General features: G+C 42.4%; 2 protein-coding genes across 4 annotated transcripts in view; both read right to left on the minus strand.

Annotated features, from left to right (window-relative positions):
• Positions 1-22,652, minus strand: part of SOX13 (SRY-box transcription factor 13) — a 72,966-nt gene that overhangs the window by 49,784 nt on the left and 530 nt on the right. The gene's annotated exons all lie outside the window — the stretch shown is intronic.
• Positions 14,648-16,487, minus strand: LOC148126096 (uncharacterized). Its single transcript, XM_087930361.1, has 3 exons — positions 16,375-16,487; positions 16,027-16,243; positions 14,648-15,946 (listed from the first exon to the last, which is right to left on the minus strand). Exons 1-3 carry the CDS (start codon positions 16,485-16,487, stop codon positions 14,771-14,773), a joined length of 1,506 nt encoding a protein of 501 aa, XP_087786487.1. The 3' UTR covers positions 14,648-14,770.

Below are 22,652 nucleotides of genomic sequence, written 5' to 3' on the forward strand. Positions count from 1 at the left end.
CTCTGTCTTACATATTGGCAAAAAAAATCAGAAAATAGAATACAAGCTGAATAGTCAAGATCTTGTTGATGATCCAAGCTCTGTAAAGGACCTTGGAATACTCACCTCTAATGATCTAAGTGCTAGAGCCCACTGCAACTACATAGCCAAAAAGGCACTAAGAGTTGTTAACCTAATCCTATGTAGCTTTTTCTCTGGCAATATCACACTACTAACCAGAGCATACAAAACATTTGCTAGACCAATACTTGAATACAGCTCATCAGTCTGGAACCCACATTACGTATCTGATATTAGCACAATTGAGAAAGTCCAGAAATATTTCACAAGAAGAGTTCTCCACTCCTCTACTCATTGTAGAATACCTTATGCCACCAGACTTGAAATTCTAGAACTAGAAAACCTTGAATTACGCCGTCTTTGGTCTGATTTAAGCATGGTATATAAAATCATACATTGCAATGTCCTACCTGTCAGTGAATACTTCAGCTTCAACCATAACAACACAAGAGCACACAATAGATACAAACTCAAGGTTAACCGTACCAAGCTTGATTGCAGGAAATACGACTTCAGTAACAGAGTGATCAATGTCTGGAATACTCTACTCGACTCTGTAGTTTCTTCCCCAAACCCCAAAAACTTTAACCTTAGACTGTCTACTATTGACCTCACCCCTTTCCTAAGAGGTCTCTAGGGGGCGTGCATAAGCGCACCAACGTGCCTACCGTCCCTGTCCTATTGTTTCTTTTATTTTTCTTTTATTTTTCTTATATGTACCCATTTCATGTATTCATAACTATGTATACACTTATACTTATTATCTTGTAAACAATTGACAAATCAAATAAATAAATAAAATAAATAAATAAATAAAATGCATGTAGGTGTTTTCCTTTTTTATCTTTGTCTTCCTTTTCTTACCAGCATTCTGTAAGCTTCTCTGGGCAGGGACCAACATTTTTCTACCTACCATGTTATTTGATAGAATGAGGTAATATAGCTGACCCTAACAACTGGTCAATAGATAACATTAAAAACTATTTCATTCCATACAAACTTCCCATGCCACTGTAATTATATCCTCTTCATTGGTGATGTACATGTGTGTATGTTTTCCTATACAGAAACTGTGTTTACAGAAATTCAATATACATAAAGAAATAAAAGGAGTACCAAGACAAATAGATTACATATCAAGATTGGCAGATCATTGCCTAGTAATTTACTTTTGATCTTTAAAAAGTCTTAAAAATACAATGGGCATATTTAATACATGGCAAACTATTACCAATTGCATTTTTTTACACTTCCAGTTACTACGTGTATGTTGCCTCCAGCACAGAGAATCAAAACTAGACTGTGCATTATATTCTTCCCGATTCCATTAGAAGAGAATATCTATTGCTTAGAGTTGAACTAATTAGGAGTTCTTTCGGAGCTTGGTTGTTTGTTTGACTGCTTTCATTACTCTGCCAGGTAACATCAAAATCATGAGTAACATCACAGGAAATGACAATAATCATAATCCAAATGCAAGGAATGAATGCCTCTTATGTTAGGAACCCAAAGGAACAATGGTTTTACCTTACAGTGAGCAACACAACATTGTTTTCTTCTCAAGTATTTTTTTAAGTAAACAAGACATTTAGAACTGATTTTATCCTGAACTGTCTCTCCTCACATTATGACCATCAATTTCCATTTACTTCATAACTGTTTCTGGTCAAGAGAAATTGGTTTAGAATATTCTTAAATCAGTTTAAGTCTGAGTTGAATAATTAAAGTCAAATCTCTTAATCATTACATTTACCTATGTGTTAGTTTGATAAAACTAATCTGAAGATAGAAAGGCATTTGAAACAGTTTAGCCACAGATTATGGTTTAAGTCAAAATTAAAAAAAACAGGTCACAATGACATAACCAGCATTCTAGCTTTATTGTATTATTTTCACTTTAGTGCGTTATTTTCATTATTACTTTGAATTTAGCAAAAATTTAATGAAACAATGCAAACCACACTCTATGAGTAAAGCTGTTTCTATCGGTTTGAACCAACATGCAATCAATATATCATGGTTTTGTTTAAACCAAATATTTCCTTTGATTTTTTTCAAACTACATTCTTACCACATGGTAATTCGATCCTATTTTAAATTAAAAATTTACAACTTCTATATATTTCAGATGGGAGCCAGTTTGGTGTAGTGATTAGAAGGCATCAGGCCAGGAGCCTCAGAGTTCTAGTCCCACCTTGGACACAAAGTCAGCTGGGTGATCTTGGACTAGTCACTTTCTCTCAGCCCTATGAAGGAAGTAATGGCAAACCACTTTGGAAGAAAAGGGGCATTGGTCTTACCTGAGACACTCTTTCTCTTTGGTGGCTGTGAGAGTCCAGGCAAGGTTAACTCCATCTCCTAGCTGATTGGACTGAGTCTGTCAAAGCTGTTTAGTCCCACCTCTGTTGCCAGTCTTCCCCAGCTTTTGACAAAGTTAACCTGACAAACCTAACGTGCCTCTGCAAGTGGAATAAAAAGAACAATTATCTCCCCCTGCCCACGCCCAAGACCAGAAACACTCAGGGTGGGGCTGGACTCTCTTGTCACCAAAGAGAAAGGGTGTCTCAGGTAAGACCAATGCCCCTTCTCCTTTGTGTGGCTGCAAGAGTCCAGGCAAGGGACATATCAAAGCAGGAGCGTCCATGGGAGAGCTCAAATCTGGTCCTGATCACCCCGCTCTGTGTGCACCCTCTGCCAAATGCTACCTCCACCAATGCAAAGGTGTCCAGGCAGTAATTCTTCATAAATGGAGAAGGGGACGTCCACGTGGCTGTACGGCAGACTTCTTCAATTGAAGCTTGCATGGCCCAAGTGGCAGAGCAACATGCCGATGACCTCCCTGAGATGAAGCAATCTGGTTGTTGGATGGAGATGCCTTTTCCTAAAGTTGATGGAAAACCTGTGGTCTTGCAGGAACTTCAGCGTGATGTGGAGATCGCGAGAGGTGGATTGCATCAATGTAGACTGGATCAAAATGTCATCCAGATAACACTGGACCCTCAATGGAATCGCTCAGAGTGCCAAAATTTTGGTGAAGACCCTGGAGGCCGATGAAAGCCCAAAGGGAAGAGCCCATTACTGGAAATGCCTGTTCTGGTAACAGAAATGAAGAAACTGGTGGTGATGAGGCCAGATAGGAATGTGGAGGTAAGCCTCCGTAAGTTCTATTGAAGAGAGGGGATCACCCTCCTGAACCCTCTCTAGAATTGAATGCAAGGTCTGCATTTTCAAATGCCCGTGTGGGATTAATCTGTTCAAAACTTTGAGGATGAGAATGGCTTGCCACCCGCCAAGGCCTTTGGGATCACAAAGAGGCGAGAGTAGAAACCAAGCCCTTGTTGATCCACTGGAACCAGGCGAATGGCTCTGATGTCCACAAGGTGTTGAATGGCTGATTCCATCAGGACCTGTCTCAAACTATCCCTAGATATTGGGCAGGAGACAAAAAACCTTGGGGGTAGAGAGAGAAACTCCAATTGGAGGCCTGACCTTACCGTCCTGAGTACCCAGGCGTCCGATGTCACCTCCCCCCATCTGGAAGCAAAGATAGCTAAACGATCTCTGATGGGTGGGGAGAAGGGGCATTCACTTAGAGCATTCGAAAGAACAACCTTCTCCTCCTTCTCGAAAGGGCTATTTACTCAAAGTCTGCTGCTGTCTACCTGTCACCTCAGGACATTATTCCTGATGAGGAGGGAATGTCCTCTCGTCCCTGGAGAAATGAGCTGAGGACTCGGTCCGGTAGGAAGAAGGATGATAGTAAGGAGTGGGATGGAACTCAGACTTTCTCCCCGACAAGGCAAGAACCTTCCTCTTATCCCTGGTTTCCACCAAGTATGGTTCCAGGGCATCGCCAAACAACTTGCCCCTAGCTCAAGGAACAGAGGCCAGCTTCCACTTTTGGCGGGAATCAGACTGTCAATTTTGCAGCCAAAGGAGCCTCCTGACCATCACCGATGAGGCCATAGCCTTGTTGCAAATTTGGCCGAATTCAGTGTAGTGTCCACCATGAATTCTGCTACCGCAATGATCTTGTTTAGGTCCTCATGTGACCTAAAATCAGCAAAAGCTGATCTTGTAGTTGGCGCAGCCATCACAGAGATGCCTTCGTGAAGAATGAGGCTGCTGTGGAAGCCCAGACTGCCCAAGCCGCTGCTAGGTGGGTGCGCTTGAGTGTTTGCTCTGACCTTTTGTTCTCAGCCTTGAGGATGTCCTCTGGCTCAGTTGAGGTGCCCGATGTTGAGAAGGAGGTGACCACTGTGGCATCCACAGCTGGAACCATGAAAGCATTGGCCAAGGAAGGACCCACGTTGTAAAACCACTTGTCGTGAAATGACTGCCAAGGCCCTGCCCGAGGGAAGGCACACTGTTCCTTAACCAAGTCCAGAAAGAGCAGAGGGGATGGAAGAACCTCTGTATGTACCAAAGGCTTTAAGAACAGGGAATCACTGTGGCTACTGGAGGCTATTTGGGGTTCTGGAGCCACTTCCTCCAGAGTTAATTGGGCAGTGACCAGGGCCTTATGGAGAAGCAGTTTGAACAGGCCTGTGCCCGTGGTCTGGTAGTTGGGGCCAGACCTGCTTCTGCCTGTAAGTCCTTGCTGTGGTGAGAGATAGCTGAGTCACCCAAGTGGGATGATCTTTGACTCCGCCCACTTGTGGCCTTCTGGCTCTTGGCAATCTGCCTTTCCAAGGCCTTCTGACGCCTCATGGTGTCCTTCTCCTCTTTAGAGGCCTTTTTTAGACATTAAACCTTCTTGCCTATAATCACAGAACGTGTAGGGCTGTGGGTGCCTGACCTTGGGGCCTTGCCCCCACTTGGGGCTCCACCATGATATAACTGGCAATAGCTCTGAAGTAGTTGGTAGCCCGTGTATAGGAGAAGTCAGGATGGGGGTGGGGGAGTTGGATTGCACTGTTGCTGCTTGCTACGCCCCCAAAGCTCCAGGCCAACGCAGTTGCAGCCTCCTTGAACCAAGCACAGGGGAGCAGGCTCCCATGCCAGAATATAGAACGTGTGCACCCCCTTCACCTTTGCACTGATCCCTCGGCCTTCAGCGCTGGAGTCAATGCTTCCAGCACTGGAATAAGCAGCTATTGAGCTCGATAGAGCCTGGAGATACGCGGGCTGAATCCTCCCACCGATCCTTCCTTGCCACGAACCATGCAGCCACCGCTTCCAGGACTAGGGCCTGAGCCTCAGTGCTCGATGCCGAGGCTGCTGGGCAGCCGAAGCCTTATCCTCCGATCCTAAGCCTGTGGAACAGCTGTGAAGCAGGAGCTGATATTTTGAAATCAACCAATCTTTCTGAGGCAATTCCATTGAGAAAATGAAACTATGAGAGAGTGGCAACTGAACATCCGTCCTGGCTGAGGGACTGAGTCAAAAAGCTTGGGAAGACCGGCAACAGAGGTGGGGCTGAACAACTTTGACAGACTCAGTCCAATCAGCTAAGAGACAGAGTTAACCCTTGCCTGGACTCTCACAGCCACACAAAGGAGAAAAAAACCTTTCAGATGAAAAATTACAACTTAAAATGCAAGACAAGTGATAGCGTACAAATTAACATATTAAAACAAAAAAGGAAAAATACTTCGTGTGTTTGTAAAATTAAGCAAAAGGATAATAGACAGATGATAGATATAAAAAGACATAAAAGATCTGAATGAAAATTATCTGCTTTTGTCATGTGGGGGCAGTGAAAGTATAGATTAATAATAAACAAAAAAGGCTAACAGGCTATTATAGATATCGATGAAAATAGGAATAGGCTGGTAGAAGCTGCATAACTCCAGTAAAATGACAATAACGGAAAAATCAGGAATGAATTTTTAGGAAGACTGTTCAACATTCTGAATGAATGTGACTGGTACAAAAGAAAAATATTTTGGTAAGTCACATTTTGCTGAGAGGGAAAAGTACAGAAAAAGCGATTGAAACATTCAGGCATACAAGTATGAATGAGAATGATTTGCACTTCACCAGTTTATGCTGAGTCTAGGCCCATAAAGATTTGACTTATGCCTCCAGTATTATGGAAATATAGAAAAGGTGCGGACTATGTCATCAGCCTAAATTTATACAATATGCAAAATCTTTTGCTAACAGTATATTTTACACATTTTAGCAAGTATTTCATAAGGGCAATCAAAACCCACTTTTACCATGAGCGATACTTATGCTTGTTTTCTGTATCTAGAGGCTATCTTGCAAGGCTACAATACCGCTTACCTATATCCTACTCAGCTGGAGCAGAATATTGGCACACAGAGAGAATGTGGAGAGATGTATTGAATTTCTATTTATATAGTTATTATTTCTAAATTTTCATCAATACATAGAGGTTTATAAATGAAAAAAATTCAAGCTTATGCAGATACATCCTCTTTTCCTTTATGCAATTGCCATTCATTGGTAAATGTATGCATTTTTCCATTAAAAAGTAAATAAAGCTTTTTTTATTTATATGCAAGAAAGTTGTAATAGTTTGGACTCATACTACACAACATAATAACACTGTTAGAAATGTGGTTCTATTCAAACATTGCATTTTCATCCTGAAAAAAATAAACTTATGCCAGGCATTCAGTGAAAGGGGGAAAAACTCCTTCATTTCACAACTGATGGTGAACTTAAATTTGCCCTATACTGAGAAAATATTATTTGATCCTTGGCGTCTAAATATTAAGATCATTTGGGAAAGGGTAAGAAAAGCATAATACAGATGGCAGAGCCTTTGCATCTCAGTAGAAGAGAAACTTGGTTCTTTATTTGTGATATTTTTTACTGCCAAATATTGCCTGGTGAGAATTTCCTACAATGAAAACAGACACTAATTTCAGACCCTGAAGTACTGCTATCATCCTCATTCAGCCATGCATGGAAAATCCCAGTCAACTGCTTTAATCCCCCTCCAACTGTGCAAGAGAAGCTGTGTTGATCATCATAAAAGGTTATAGGCCAGTATATTGCACAAAAGGACTAGTAAATATTTTCCCCTTATCCCCAAGGCAATTCTAAACAATGAATGCACTGGTAGATAGTAGTTTGATTAGAAAGGTACTACTCCTTGAAGCACATCACTGTAAGTTTATGAAAAGAATACATTATATGCTATTGAAATGTGTTTATATTAGAGAATTTTGAATTCATATTCCAATGTTCATGTTCTGAGATGAGTCTCAAAATTGACTTGGGTTGAAGGGATGAGCAGTTGCAAAGGAAGAACAGAACAAAATTGAAGATTTATTTTTTGCTAATAACATTGAGAAAATAGGAGTTCTTCATCTAAAATGATAGTTGAGATTCTTAGAAACATTGGCAAATTATCAGATAGTTTGGCTTGAGGAAACAACCTTACTTTAACAATAACAATTGTTTGCTAAAGGAAGGCAAACCTAATCCAGTTTATTACCACACTACAGTGAGGGGATCAGTAGGAATCCCTGATTCAAGCCTGAATATCTTCCACAGTTTTCTTGGTTTTGGCACCAGTTAACTTCATTCCAATCAACATGGGAAAATTCATTTTCAAGCAGATGGATAAAGTGCAGGGAGTATCTGGTGTATATATATGGTGGTGTATATGGTGGAATGGAGATAAGTCTCACAGTTTGGGAAGGGGAGTGTATTAACACAAATACAGTTAAGTTTCCAAAATGTTTTTGCTTCCAGTTCAGTCAGCTTTTCGTCCTCTATCAAATGAAAGACACTCTATGAACTTATTAGCTTCTTCACCAAGATTCCTATGATGAAAAACCCATTAGAACATATGAAAAAATCTGGTTGGAGATGCACACAGCTATAATCCTGGATTAGGAGGGATTATATTTTACCCAATAGGGATAAGGAGAAGTTCTTCAAATAAGAGGGAGAGGGTCAAGAGAAACGATTGATTTGTTTCTCTGTGAAAGAATTCATATTCCAGTTATTGGGCAATTGGGTAGTTTATATCTGTCACACATAATCCATCATGCAGGAAACAAGATAAATAGGATGCCACCACCTTTTCCCCCTAAAATGGTTTCACAAATCAGGGAGTTAAAGGCTACATTCCAATCTTTAACTGGACTTTCGGTAAAGATGCACATAATCTGTGAAAGGAAAAAGATAGTATTATCAATGAGAAAAAGAAGGGGAAGAGATTTGTATGAATCAATAGCATGATCTTTGCGTTGTTAGTTTTATTGTTTATTTATTCAACTTCTATACCACCAGATCATTTACTTAATTCAATAAACTCAGCATCATCCTTAACTACATCCACTATTATGTCATTAACATAGATAAGCTTAAGTACCAAAGGCCCTATGTTACTTTAATTTTTACTACTTTGTGGAATGGTGCTAAAATCTATACAAATATAGTTAGGGACTGGAAGACTATTTCATAAAATGGAAACTATTATTGGGAAACACTGCTACTGATTTCATTTCTCTCTTGATAAATATGAATAACTTCCTCTCTTGGGATAAACACACCGGACAGGATGCTTCTTCTTGGAAAAGTTGATCCTGAAGGAACCTAAGAATCAAACCATGTATAGGACATAAAGGTCAAAAGCAAGACCTTGAATTGTAACTAAATAATTGGACAACCAATGTACCCTCCCTTCAGCCACGGTGTAATATGGATGAATGGCTTTCATCCAGCTAGTAAACTTTAGCATTTGTTACCAACTGCCGTTTCCAAGTCATTTGCAAATGCAGCTCTTTGTATGTAAAGCACACTACAGCAATAGTCCAACCAAGCACTGGGAGTCATAAGTGATTGTTGAAAGATCCTGCCAAGCAGATAGGTACATCAGTCAGAACTGGACAAAGGCCTCCTGGCCATGGAATCTACTTGCCCAGACAACACTTGTTATGAGTCCAGAAGGATACTCAAGTTATAGATCTGGGGATTTTTTCAAAGGAAAAGCCACCCCATCAAAGTTATAATATAGGAGAACAAGAACCATATGGTTTTCAGACAAATAGTAACCCCATAATCATAGGATTTAATTTCAGCCTGTTTCATCCTTTCCATGTCCTACAATATTGGGTCAAGATTTCTACAGTATCTCTAGTTTGACTTGGGGAGGCCATATAGTACTGATGTTATCTTACACAGAACCAGTAGTGACATTTAACAGTAGATCTACGTATCTATCTAAAAAGTAAGGCAGAGTGAATCAAACTGCATAGGACTTTACTCAAAAGGGCGCAATATGCTAACCCCTTTTTCCTGGCCTCAATCAATTGTATTTACCCATTCAGGAAAGAATCCATAAAATTTGCAGCCTTCACATGCAATTCAAAAGGGTACCATGACCAATGGTACCAAATCCCACTATAAATGCGTTATAGGAAGTCTCAATGAAACCATGGTTTTCTTAAAATTGGATAAATCATAACTGGAAGGATAACAAAACAGGCTAAGCTAAACCATAATTTGCAAACCACAGGATTTGGTTTCATGCAATGTGCTAAGAAAAAATCAACCACACTATGATTTAGTGCAATGTGTGAACCCAACCAATGTAAAGACTAAGTTTATCAGTCTATTCAATATGGATCCAGTTGAGAGGAAAGTACTAAACCTGCCTCTCAGACACTGTCATAAGGGTCAGAAATAGATTTCCCTTATTTTGAGGGTGCCCTTGATGAACCAATTTAAATCCATAACTATAATTAATATCTTCAGAAAACATAAAGCAAAACACCTGGAAAAAGAATAGAAATGTGGGCAAAACCTACCTTATTCAATAACGAGGCCTCACTGAAATTATTTTTTTAGGGATACAGCCATCATGCAGCTGTACAAAGACACTCCTTAGTTGTCTCTGCAATGTCCAAGCCTGCTTTACATATGGAATATATGCACACACCTCAGCCATGTAATAACAGGTTTGCTGTACTATATAAAAAACACAATGCTGTAAGTTCTCCATTAATGTGTTTTACTGTTGTACTATTATTGTCCTCTCAAACTGTTCAGTGAAGAGTACAAGTTCTCTAATGCCTCTGACAGAGCCATTAGCAGTTCTATTCTCAACCTTTTGAATTCTAAATGAACTCATACCAGGCAGTTAGCTTTCTGCATGTTTCTAAGGCAGAGGAAGTGGGCTCAGGTCTCATAAACCCTAATATTATGTTATGCTTACTTTTTCAGGAAGTTCTACCATACTCAGTTGTATGGTTCATAATAAATGTTTGGGATGAGTCTACAATCCTAATGCAACAGAAAACTGCTGCTGAAATAACCAAATTTATTTGCAAAGCTTTGGAATCACAACATAAATATGAGAGAGAGAAACTTAAACTAACAAAGCTAAGCTGCAAAAACACTAGACATTTCAGCTTCCGTGTACTTGCTTTGTCTGCAGCTTACTCGAGTGGATCATTATTTACATTATGCTTCTAACACACACACACAAGTATTTTCAACTCCATGCATAGCTATAAGATGGGATTTGTATGAGTGCTGTCACATGTATGCCATACATATGCACAAGAAAAATGTTTGCCACTGTATAACAGTTTGTCTTCATGCTTACACACTAGATGTAAAAGCTCTCAAAATAAACTACTGCAAAATCTTGTCTCACTGACCCACCAAAGACTGCAATTAGCGAGAAGGGAACAGCTGGTTAAACAGCCAAGTTTTCTGCTAGGAAGATTTGCATTGCATTTGTAAGTGGGCTATACCCATCTGGTCACAGACAGAATATCTCAGGCAAATCCAATTTTAGCAAAGGATAGTCTGAAATAAATGTACAATTTATGTGTCAAGTGCACAAGAATCCAAAGAATTCCTACCAGCCCGCTCAAAAATCTCCACACAGATATTTTAAAGAATAGCCCTCTCTCCAATCCCATCTTCCAGTCTATCTGCAAAAGTTCACTTGGTAGAGTCTAAGAAAGGTTTACTTACCATGTGGTATGAGTGGATATCCTACAAGAAATCCAAATTTTATTTTCTTCTAATTTATTTTAAGATTGACATCCTTTATTTATGTTAACAAAAACTTGTAAAAAGTATTTATGGCAAAACTTGTAAAAGACAATGCAACACTAGAATAAGCTCTAACAGGTATATGAGAAAACTATGAAGCAAGACAAAATGTAGTTAAGAGAAACAATGAAACCTGCTTCCATAAATGTGATATACTGTATTAACATGGGGTTTCTCAACCCTGGCAACTTTAAGGTGAACTTCAATTCCAAGAACTCCCTTGCTGGGTGTGGAATTCTGGGAATGGAAGTCCACTCATCTTAAAGTAGCCAAGATTTGGAAACACTGTATATAACCTATGATATCTTCCAAATATATTAAATTTCAATCCTGATTCTCTCCATGTACATGGTATGTGAACTAGGGATGGTACAAATTGTAATCCAATGCCCATCTAAAGGAAATCTGAATGGAGAAACCAAATGCAGGAAAGGGGCGTTGGTACTTACCTGATACGCCCTTTCTATTTGAGCTGCGAATAGCATCCAGTGATGGGAGGTGCTTCAGTCTCTGCTTGCTTAGGCTGAGCTTGAATTGAGGAACGCTCCTCCTCCCCCCCGTGACTCTTCCAGGGCGTTCCCCAGTTTTGCAAAGGCAAGAGGAAAAAAAGGTTGCTCCTATCCCTATCACCTAAACAAATATTGGTCCTTGGCTGAGGGAGCGAGGCCCCACCAGACGGAATTTAGAGTGGGGCTGGATGCTCTTCGCAGCTCAAATAGAAAGGGCATATCAGGTAAGTACCAACGCCCCTTCTCCTATGAGCTGCTCAGAGCATCCAGTGATGGGACATACCAAAGCTTGTCCTGTCCTAAGGGAGGGACTCCGTCTGGTCCTGAATCTCCCTAGGGTCCCTAAGAACACGCTGCAGGACCCGCCTATCAAATGAAGCTTCCGCAGAGGCAAACACGTCAATTTTATAGTGCCGAATAAAGGGGGAAGGTGACGCCCAAGTCGCAGCCCAGCATATTTCAATTAGTGGTGCCTGGGTAGCCCAAGCCGCAGAGGTGGCTGCGCTCCTGGTTGAATGGGCTGTTATGCCCTTAGGAACCTGAAGGGCCTGGGACTGTTACGATTTAGCTATGGCCGCCCTAATCCATCGTCCTATGGTAGTAGATGACACCCTGTGTCCCTGTGTTTTGGGTTGGAAAGAAAGAAATAGGGCCTCCGACTTCCTGAAGGGCTTTGTGCGTTTGATGTAAATTTGCAGAGCGCATCTTACATCGAGTTTGTGCCATTGTTGTTCCTTTTCCTGCGACGGATTGGGACAAAAATTTGGGAGGATGAGTTCTTGAGCTCTGTGGAAAGCCGAATTAACCTTTGGCAGAAAGGTGGGGTTGGGTCGGAGGATCACCCTATCTGCGTGAAAGACACAGAGGTCTTGCCTGACAGAAAGGGCTGCTATTTCCGAGATACGTCGGGCTGATGTAATGGCTACCAGGAAAACCACTTTATATGTTAGGAATTGGAGACCCGTCTCCCTCAAAGGCTCGAAAGGCTCTTTGGTGAGGGAGAGGAGGACTTTACTGAAGTCCCAGGTGGGATAACGGTGCACTGGGGGGGGCGTAAGTTGGTAGCCCCTCTAAAGAAGGCTCAGATGAGGGTGTGGTGAGAGAGGGAACTGAGACCCTCGTAAGCAAGGACTGATGACAGTGCAGCTATCTGATGCTTTAGTGTGTTAGGAGACAGCCCCTTGTCAAGTCCCTCCTGAAGAAATTCTAAAACCTGAGCTATGGAGGGAGAAACTGGGTTAATTTAAGTTTGTTGCACCAATGACAGAAAATGGCCCATGTGGCATTATAAATTCGGGTGGTTGATGGTCGTCTGGTAGCTAGGATGGTGTCAATGACCTTATTTGAGAGTTGTCTTTTCCTCAAGGTGCGGGTCCGGATGTAGGAGGGGCCCCTGGGACAAGGAAATCCTGTCTGGTGGGATCCTCCAGGGAGGGGCCACCAAGAGAGTGCGGAGATCCGCAAACCACGGCTGTCTGGGCCAGTAAGGGGCCACCAGGAGCAACTTCGCCTTCTCGTGGAGCAGCTTCTGGATCACCCTGGGTACCAGAGCCAGAGGAGGGAATGCATAGAGGAGCCCCGAGGGCCATGGGCAGCGGAGTGCATTGTGATTCACCACCCCTTGGGACGGGTATCTTGACAGGAATCTCGGGAGCTGGGTATTGAGGGGGGAGGCAAACAGGTCTATTACCGGTTTCCCAAATATCCTTGTTGCCTCTCTGAGCAGGGATGGGTGGAGACGCCACTCTGATTGGTCTATGGTGGCTCTGCTTAACCAGTCCGCCTGGATATTTGATACCCTTGATATGTGCTCTGCCTTGATGGACAGAAAGTTGGTCTCTGCCCAGCGACAGAGGTGCTCGGCTTCCTTCATCAACCGGATTGAATGTGTGCCCCCTTGTTTGTTGATGAGTGCCTTGGCTGTGACGTTGTCTGTCAAAATGAGGATGTGATGCCCGCGTACCTGGGGAAGGAAGCTGCACAGGGCCAGGAGAACGGCGTGAAGCTCCAGCCAATTTATACTGCATGATTGTTCTATTGCAGTCCATCTCCCCTGGGATGAGAGACTGGAAGTAGGCTCCCCATCCGAATAGGCTGGCATCTGTGGTGATAGTCAGCCTTTGAGGTTCCTTGAAGAAATAGCCCTTGTTGATGAGTGGTCTTGCCCACCAGAGGAGGGACGTGAGGACCTTGGGAGGAACCCTGACCAGGAGCTTGGAATTGCTTCTGCTGGATCTCTGGTACGGGAGCAGGAACACTGTAGGGATCTGGTATGAAGACGGGCCCAGGGAACAATAGAAATGCAGGAGATCATTTTCTCCAATAATTTAGACAATTCCAGTAAGGGCACCCTCTTGCGGTGTCTAGTTTCCTTAACCAATTTCTGAATACTAAGGAGTCTTTCTGAGGACAGGTAGACCTTACCTTCCACTGTGTTGATAAGAGCCCGCAGATGGATTATCTGAGTAGAAGGAGACAATTGGCTCTTCTTCCAATTTATGAGGAACCCATGTTCCTGAAGGGAATCTAAGGTGGCCTGGGTGTCCCTCACTGCCTGATCGATAGATGGTGACTGAATCAAAATATCGCCTAAATAGCATTGGAGACGGATGGAGGTGTTTCTGATATGAGCCGCCAGAGCTGCCAGGACCTTGGTAAAAGTCCTGGGGGTGGAAGCCAGTCCAAAGGGAAGGGCCACATACTCGAAGTGTTGGTTATTGTAGCAGAACCTTAGGAATTTGGAATGGGAAGGTCGAATGGCGATGTGTAGGTAAGCTTCTGTTAAGTCTATGGATGTGAGGAAATCCCCTTGCCTGATCCCCAACAGTATAGATTGAAGGGTGTGCATTTTGAACTTGCGGTAAGTTAAGAAGCGGTTAAGTCGCTTCAGTTCTAAGATGGCCCGCCATCCTGAGTGCTTTGGGACAATGAAAAGGTGGGAATAAAAGCCCCGACCTCGTTGGTTGGGTTGAACAGGCTGGATAGCACTTATATTAAGGAGGTGTTGGATGGCGGAAGCCATCAGATTGCGTTTGATTGGGTCTTTGGAGAGGGGGGATGACATAAAGAAGTTTGGGGGGGTGGAATGGAACTCAAGGGCAAGGCCAAATCTAACAATGTCCCTGACCCAAGAGTCAGAAGTGGAAGAGTCCCATATACTGGCAAACGACTTTAGGCACCTGCCAATGGGGATAGAGTCCTTATGTCTATCTGGGACGTCGGTAAGGCCTGCTTCCAGACCCCCAAAAAGGCCTTTTATATTGGCTGCCTCTCCTACTCCTTTCTCCAGAGTTGGGTCTGTCCTGGAATTGGCCCGGTCTGAAAGAGGGAGGCCTCTGATATCTGGGAGAGAAGGGGGCCTGATAGGAGGGCCGAAAGGAGCCTCTCCGAAAGGGCTGCAACTGTCTGGAATCTGACCTTCGGGTGAGGAAAGGGAGAAATTTCTTTTTGTTCCTGGTCTCCATAAGTAAAGCGTCCAGGGATGGGCCGAATAGCTTGTCCCCCACTATGGGAGAGGAGGCCAGCTTGGCTTTGTTTTTAAAGTCCGCCTGCCAGTGTCTGAGCCATAGCAGGCGGCAGGCCTGGACGTGCGATGTAATTGCCCTGGCAGAAAATTTGACGGTGTGATAGGTAGCATCCGCTGAAAACTCAGCTGCGGCGGTGATCTTAGCGATGTCCTGGTGAGCTCTGGTGTTAGAAGCCAGGACGTGCTGTTTGAGCTGGCGCAACCATCGAATGGAAGACCTAGTAAAGAAAGATGCGGCCGTAGCCGATCTTATGGCCCGTGCATCCGACTGATGGGCCCTGCACAGGGGCAGCTCGGCCCGCTTTTCCTCCGGTTTTAGGGCCTCTAACGCCTCAGTAGGAGTCGAGGAGGATGCCAGGCCCACAATGGGCTCGTCGACCTCGGGGGTGTTCAACAAATTAGAGAAATCCGGATCCAGGTTGAAGAATTTATCATGGTTAGAGGGGGCTGTGGGGACCCCTACAGACGCCAGTTGTTTTTGGACCATATCTGCGAGGATGGGGGGAGCTGGAATAGTCTCGGCCTCAACCACTGGTTGGTTAAAAATGAGGTCTTCGGGTCTTTCACCAGAAGGGGTAGAGTGGACTGAGGGGGCGTGCTTACTCAGACCTGAAATATTTTTGGCCTTATACAATAAGGATTTGAATAGTTGTGGCTTAAAGAAGCCTGCGAAGGCGGGCTGGTCAGGGGTGAGCCCCTCGTCCTTGGACATTTCGTCCTCTAGGGGGTCCATGTCTGAGAGGGGCTCGCTATAGTATATGGACCCCAGATCGAAGTCGTCTGGATCCATGGATTGATCACCTTCCTCCTCCCCCTCTTCCACCTCCTCCTCCCGCCCTTGGAGGGGGGGGGTTCCCTATGCAAGGGCACCTGAGCCAGATGCTGTTCAGACCTAGGTAGAGACCTCATAGAGTGAGATTCCTGGTCAGAGCCTACCGGATACAGACTGGACCTGGCGGCTTGCTGGATGCCAGTTGCGATGCCTTGGCGAATAGCCAACTCCATCCAGGATCTTATCTTTTCAGGGATCTCCTCAGGGAGAGACTCCACTTGGCGGAAACCGGCAGCAGTTGGGGTGAAGGTGGCCTCTGGAGTCCTTCTGGTCAATGTTTCAGGAACCAGAGCCTGTTGTTCCTGAGATGGCAAGCTGCGCCTGGAGGAGAAGGAAACATTGGGGGGGAAGGTTGAGCAGAGGTAGAGGGACTGGAGGATGGGGGAACCTGGGGCACCTTGAGTGCTTCCGTAGATCTCCTGTCTATTTCTTTTTGCAGGGCCTTGTGGCACCTTAGGGCGTCCCTCTCGGCCGCTTTGGAGGTCTCCTTAGTCTGCTTGCACAAGTGATGGGTTTTGGCTTTTGCCTTCAAAGAAGGTCCTCTGGAGGTATTGCCATCTGCCATTGCAATGACTTAAATGTGGCTGTAATAAGATAGGAATCAATATGAGGCGGTTGGCACGCCCAGGGCCCGGTCTAGCAAGACGGTGTCCCTGATCAGTATTACTTCCCCCTTTTAGTATAATTTAATTCAAAGAAAATTCTTTTTTTTTATCTCTCTATGTAGAGATATGAATATGAAGCCAAAGAGAAAATAATTGAGCCGTACCTCAGTGATAATATTTTGATTATAAAAATATTATACTGTTAAATCTGAATCAATAATATATTTAGATGGTTATTATAGCTGTATCCCTGCTCCTGGGATAAGGAAGAGAGCCAATTAGTCAAATGTCGAAGTGCCTAGGCCCAATGAGTTAAGGCTAGGGCCTGCAGCAGCCTTTCTGCACAGGCTGACACTAGGCCTGGGTGCAGCTGCTGCACTGCTGGAGAGAAGCTGTGGGGTTGAGCCAACGCTTATGCCAATTAAATACAAGCCAAAATTAAGTGAGGTCTCTGAAATAAGGCCAGGCGGGGCCTGTAACTTTGAGAAAATTCCACTCACAGCCTCAATTAGAGAGAAAACAAAATGGCATGCGCCACGAGGGAGCCTCCAAAATGGTGGCCGTTATAGCTGCATGCCTCTCAGCAGCGTTTCCCGGCCTGGCAAGCGAAAACCTAGCTCAGTTTAAAGTGGTGGCTAGGAAGGAGAGCATAGACTTTCTCCTTTGCAACAGGAAAACAGCATTCGAAGGTGGGGGGGGAATCACGGTACGGCTCAAACGGAGCAAGTAAAAGCAAGCCGCTGAGAAACGGAGCGATAGAAGCAAGCAACAGCGACTAAAGGCAGAGAGAGAGGGATTCAGGCTATGGGAGGTAGTGCGAGGATCGCTACTGACCCTCCCTTCACTTCCCCTGGGGGCGAAAACTGCGCTTCCCCTTAATGGCAAGAGTGCCAATTCAAGCAATTGCGCAGGGCTAAGGAGAGAACAAATCAAACCTGGAAGTAAAGCTGATCTACAGCTGATTAGTATCGAAAATTTCCTGCTTCGGCCAAGGAGCAACGAACAGAACAGCCTGTCTTGCACAAGGCTGAGCAAAAACTGGGGAACGCCCTGGAAGAGTCACGTGGAGGAGGAGCGTTCCTCAATTCAAGCTCAGCCTAAGCAAGCAGAGACTGAAGCACCTCCCATCACTGGATGCTCTGAGCAGCTCATAGGAGAAACTAATTCAGTATTTTCTAGTGCTGGAGCAGAGAGATGGTTCTATGTTGTTGAACTACGCATCTCAACATTTCTTTTTACTATACTGAATGGGACTGCTGGGAGTTATAGTTCAATTACTTTGGAAGGCCATAGATTTCCCATCCCTGACTTCACTTATGTTAAGCCATAGTTGACCTATATAATTTCTGGAGTTTGGCTTACGTTAATTAACTAATGAGATTGCAAAATAAACTTATTAACTAATTAACTAATGAGATTGCAAAATAAAATGCAATGACATTTCTGCTTTTTTTCACAACACAGAAGCAATATTAAAATACTAAATGGTAAATTTTTCAACCATAACCCCTGCTCCCCAAAAATCTATTTTTGACTGTCATTTCCCATAATGAAGCTATCATGCCAGTTAAAATCTCCACACATATTCAACGTAATTCAATAGAGTCAAGTTGCTTATGCAGATTGTTTAAAAATTCATGTAGGATTCTTTTCTTTCTATAATCTAAGCATGAGAGAATAAACAGCAAGTAATGTGAATGCAATGTAAAATAATCTTACCATTACGTTTCAGGTAGGACAGTTTATTGACAGTTGTTTGTGGTATACATTTATTTATTTCATTTATGTATTGTGTATACTTGCAAGCCATCCCACAGCCCATAGCAGGCATTTTGAGGAATACAGCAGATTACAATTGCCATCAGGAGCAACTGTGTTAATGCTTCCATTGTATTTGAATGACAGCCCCAAAAATGCTCACTGACTTTCTCAAGAGGACAATAATATATGACTCTGCACACAAAGTATTTCTTATAAACAGAACACCCTGTTTAGAAGTATGGAGACCTATGTGTGAGAATGCCAATGTTCTAGGAGCAGAATTATTTTAAAAAAGTGATTGCAAAGGAGCTAATCTGATGGGTAGTGGCCAATGATGACACTAGAACCCAGCCAGAACTTACAAACAATCCTTTTAAAACTATAAAATAATATAAAACATAAACACAAAAGGAGAAACTGATGCTCTGGAAAAACAACCAGTCCTCATTCAGTACATAACAGCAATATATAATCTCATTTCAAACCCTTGGCAAACAACAATGCCTTGACTGGAAGACTGAGCAACTATTAACACAGCTTTCATTACATGTTGCTTTTCCTTTGTGGGGGAGAACCCCCTTCCCCCACAGTTTGCATGACAAGAATTGGTTCTTTCCAATGACTATCTGATTCTCTGCCTATCCAAATCTTCATTTTGACTGAAGAAGTTATTCGGATGAATAACGAAATGTCTCAGTTTTAATAAACTTTGGTCCGGTTGTCATGATTTAACGTTTTAAGATACTTTTGGCCTGGATGACTGAATCATTTACAAGATACATTAACACAACTGATTTCCAGGTATGGCTCAGGTGTATGGGAACTGATGATGGGGAGCCTGGTGGATTTCTTTAGTAGAGCTGCCAAACAGCAGTTCTCTTCAATTAAATCAGAAGTGATGTTATATTCCCATAATGATGTCACATCAGAGGCAATGAAATTGACTTCTTAGAAAATGGGGCCACATTTTTAAGTGGACATAAAGGCAAGTTTCGGCAGCCAACCTTTCCAAGATGCTGGGACTCTGGCAGCTCTGCCCATATAAGTCAGGTGTCAAGACTGACTCCACAACAGTGCCTCAGGAAGAGATTTCACAGTTTAGATGCCACAACCGGAAAGATTCTCTCCTGCTCCCTAAGGACAAATGACAATAAGTGGGTAGTAGTTAACTCCCAGGATGATGGTATCACATTACACGCTGAATATTTCTATATGCCATAGGGGTGAAAGGAGGAGAATATGTGAGGCAGCTGTCTTTGTTGACAAACATGTGTCATTTGTGCAGACTACTTTTCTCCATAGAAGCAGGGATTCCCTATACATGTTTACTTCAAGAGAACAGTTAGGAAGACCTTGCATTTTCAACACTCAAATTAAATGAAGAACTTTACAAAATAACAACAAATAAAACTGAACCTTATTTACTCCACATGGTTAATACTGTACTTCATTTTTTAAAACCATATGCCTGAAACTTGCAAAAAACTATGTTTATTGCCAAACAAATGATTTTCTTTGTCCTAAGTAAAACAAAATTTGCTTGTTAGAAGTGTTATTTGATTCTAGCTGCACAGACCTGACAAGCAACAAAAGTGTTAATAGCAAAAAATGATATTCTAATAAATAAAACTATAATAATTCTTGCAGAAAGCAAAGACTGCATTCAAAAGGTTGTTAGGCAATTTTAGGTTAGGTTTGGCATTTAGGAACCAGCTTATGCACCAGTTACTTTCTGTCTCACCTCCAGATCAACCATGCTAATTCTGAGGTGCACAAACATTAATGGCAGGTAACTGGATCCAAAGCCTCAACCCCACCCATTTTAATTTTTCTGCAGCAATGCAGAAAATATTTTTACTAGCAAAACAACAAAAGCAAAGAGATCGTAGCCCTGAGACTTTGGAAACTATTAAATTAAGGAAAATTTGAAGTCAATTCAAACATGATGTTGAGGAAGGTCTCAATTTCCTATGCGTTGTACTCTAAGAATTGGCAGATAAAGCTGCCCAACACAAACTACCAGTTGCCACACAGTAATATATATTATGCAATCCTGAAAAGGAGAGAACTCAGTAACTGAGTAAAGTATATTGTACAACATTAAAAGGCCATGTTGGGAACATTAATATTCTGAGATGCACACTTGAAATATCAGGAATAGTATCAAAAAGGTCTCTGCTTTTTGCTTCAAAGGATACTATGGATATCTACTTCCAGGAGCAATTAATTATTTTTGTTATATTTATTCTAGTTTTTTTCCAGGAACTCAAGTATAACTCAAGAATATTCCAAATATTCTTCACAAGAACCCTGGGAAGTAGGTTGAACTGAGAGAGAGAACAACTGCCCAGTTATCTAGAAATGTCCATGGCTGAGGCATTCTGGTCCTAATCCAACATTTTAACCACTACATAACACTGGTTCCTGCCACTCCAGAGGGTTCCCCCAAACTATGAACAGCTTTTCCAGGGATTTTATACCAAAAAGCTTTGACATATACAAAATTCCTATATCTTGGTTTATATCTGCATATTTTAAAAAGTGTGTTGAAAATGCCCTTTAAAGCTTACTATTCCATATAACAGGTTTGTGTCTTAGATGGGGGTGTGTATTCATTCTTTGAACTTTAACTCTTCAATTATTGACCATCCAATTCTACAAACTGCTACCTAGGTACACTAACAAAATCAACCAAACTCCCAACATATGCCCAGCTGCCCTAGAGATTGGACCTAACCAGTCCAATCAGTGGAGCAATAGTTTTATCATGGCCATCACAGTTTGACTCTTGTACAGAGCACAGGTTAGGACACTTGAGTGGCCCTCCATCTTACAGGTTTTATTTACTCACATGAATCATGGTATCTCTTAGGTCTAATAATAAACAAAGGCACAGCCCATCTACCGGAAATAAACTGGGATTTAGTTGCATTACATGCCATTGTTTATTCTGCTATACCTACCTAATTTTATAGGATCAGACCTTCAGTACTTTAATTATAGAACAAACCCTGAAAATAATATCTTTTAGGCAGAAAAGGGAAGAGAAAATTGGGACACAGATGACTATCAATATTTCTGTAACTTCAGCAAAATACTGTGGCTGTATCAGTGGTCAGGGATAAATGTTATTCACTTATTGTAAAACTGATTCTAAATACTAACACTATTCAAAAGTACAACAGACAAAACAGGATTACTTTTATTTATCATACAGCAATGAAATGTTTATGGTTTTGTGTCCTACATCTCCCTTAGAAATGCACATCATGTTTAAAGTTTCTTGCACTCCTATCCCATACATTCAAATTAAAAATATATCCTGAAATTACAATAAAATAATACTGCAACTGAAGTGCAATAAAGGGCAAGAGCCAAAACAGACGAAACAGTCTTCAAAATGTAAGAGCTGAAACTTTATGTGATTTAGAAAGGGCTTGATGATCATACACGCTACAAATAAACATCAAGGAGCTTGGTGCAATCTTGTATGGAATGACACCTTCAACAAAGCAAGTTTTTTTTCCTTTCAAAAAATCCAGACTTAGGTTAAAGTTCTATCTGCTCCCCTTTGTAAAATGAGAAATAACCTCTTGGCAGGCTGCTTATTTTATAACATGCTTGGTGACCTCTGTTGGTGCCTACAACTGCAAGAACATCACCCTGCCTCTCCCCATTGACTATGAAATCATTGTGTTACAGAACCCCACAGACTGGCTGGCGAGACAGTGCCCCTAGTCAGTTATAAATATGCCGTTTTGTTTTGGTCAGAAGATGGGGAGGAGGTGGACAGGAAATGGGAAGAGAAAGTAGCTCTGAAGCTCCTTTAAAAGTCTCCCCGTCCATCTCGACGATTAAGTTAACTCTGCCTAAACGAAGGTCTGGGAGAAATAGCAGTCCGATATAGTTCCTTGTTCACGCAAATTAAAAAACAAACAAACACGGGGAACGATGGAGAAAACCGGACAACGTATAATTTCTTTGATTTAGGGCGTGAGCGAGTAAGACACAATTACGATCCTTCAGCGGAACCCCTCTGCAAATACCGATTTTGAACTGGAGCCCCACTTTTGAATTCATCAAATACCTTTCTCAGGAGCCGCTTCACTGCCGTCCCGATGAAATCAGAATATTGCAAAATGGGGCGGAGTGAAAGTCTGGGCAATAAACAGAAGAGGTTAACCGACCGACTCTTTTTGATTCTCTTGGGGTATTTTTATAGACGGCGATCTGTAGACTGCAAGAAGCGAATCAATGATTCCCTTCACTAGTGTGTTGTTCATTTACAGTACAAAAGCGGGTTTGCGCGCGCCCGCGCGCGCGCGCACACACACACATCCATAAACAGAGTAAATAGCCAGCAA

This window comes from Pseudonaja textilis, chromosome 3 (genome assembly GCF_049901715.1).
Source record: "Pseudonaja textilis isolate UNSWEBS1 chromosome 3, rPseTex1.2, whole genome shotgun sequence".
NCBI lineage: Eukaryota > Metazoa > Chordata > Lepidosauria > Squamata > Elapidae > Pseudonaja > Pseudonaja textilis.

Excerpts from the sequence above, each read along its gene's own strand:
- LOC148126096 (XM_087930361.1), bottom strand. The coding sequence starts at position 16,487 with ATGGCAGATGGCAATACCTCCAGAGGACCTTCTTTGAAGGCAAAAGCC. Across the intron at positions 16,244-16,374 it reads GCCGAGAGGGACGCCCTAAG|GCGCAGCTTGCCATCTCAGG; the intron begins GTGCCACAAGGC and ends CTTCTCCTCCAG. Across the intron at positions 15,947-16,026 it reads CCAGGTCCAGTCTGTATCCG|GGAACCCCCCCCCTCCAAGG; the intron begins GTAGGCTCTGAC and ends GCCCTTGCATAG.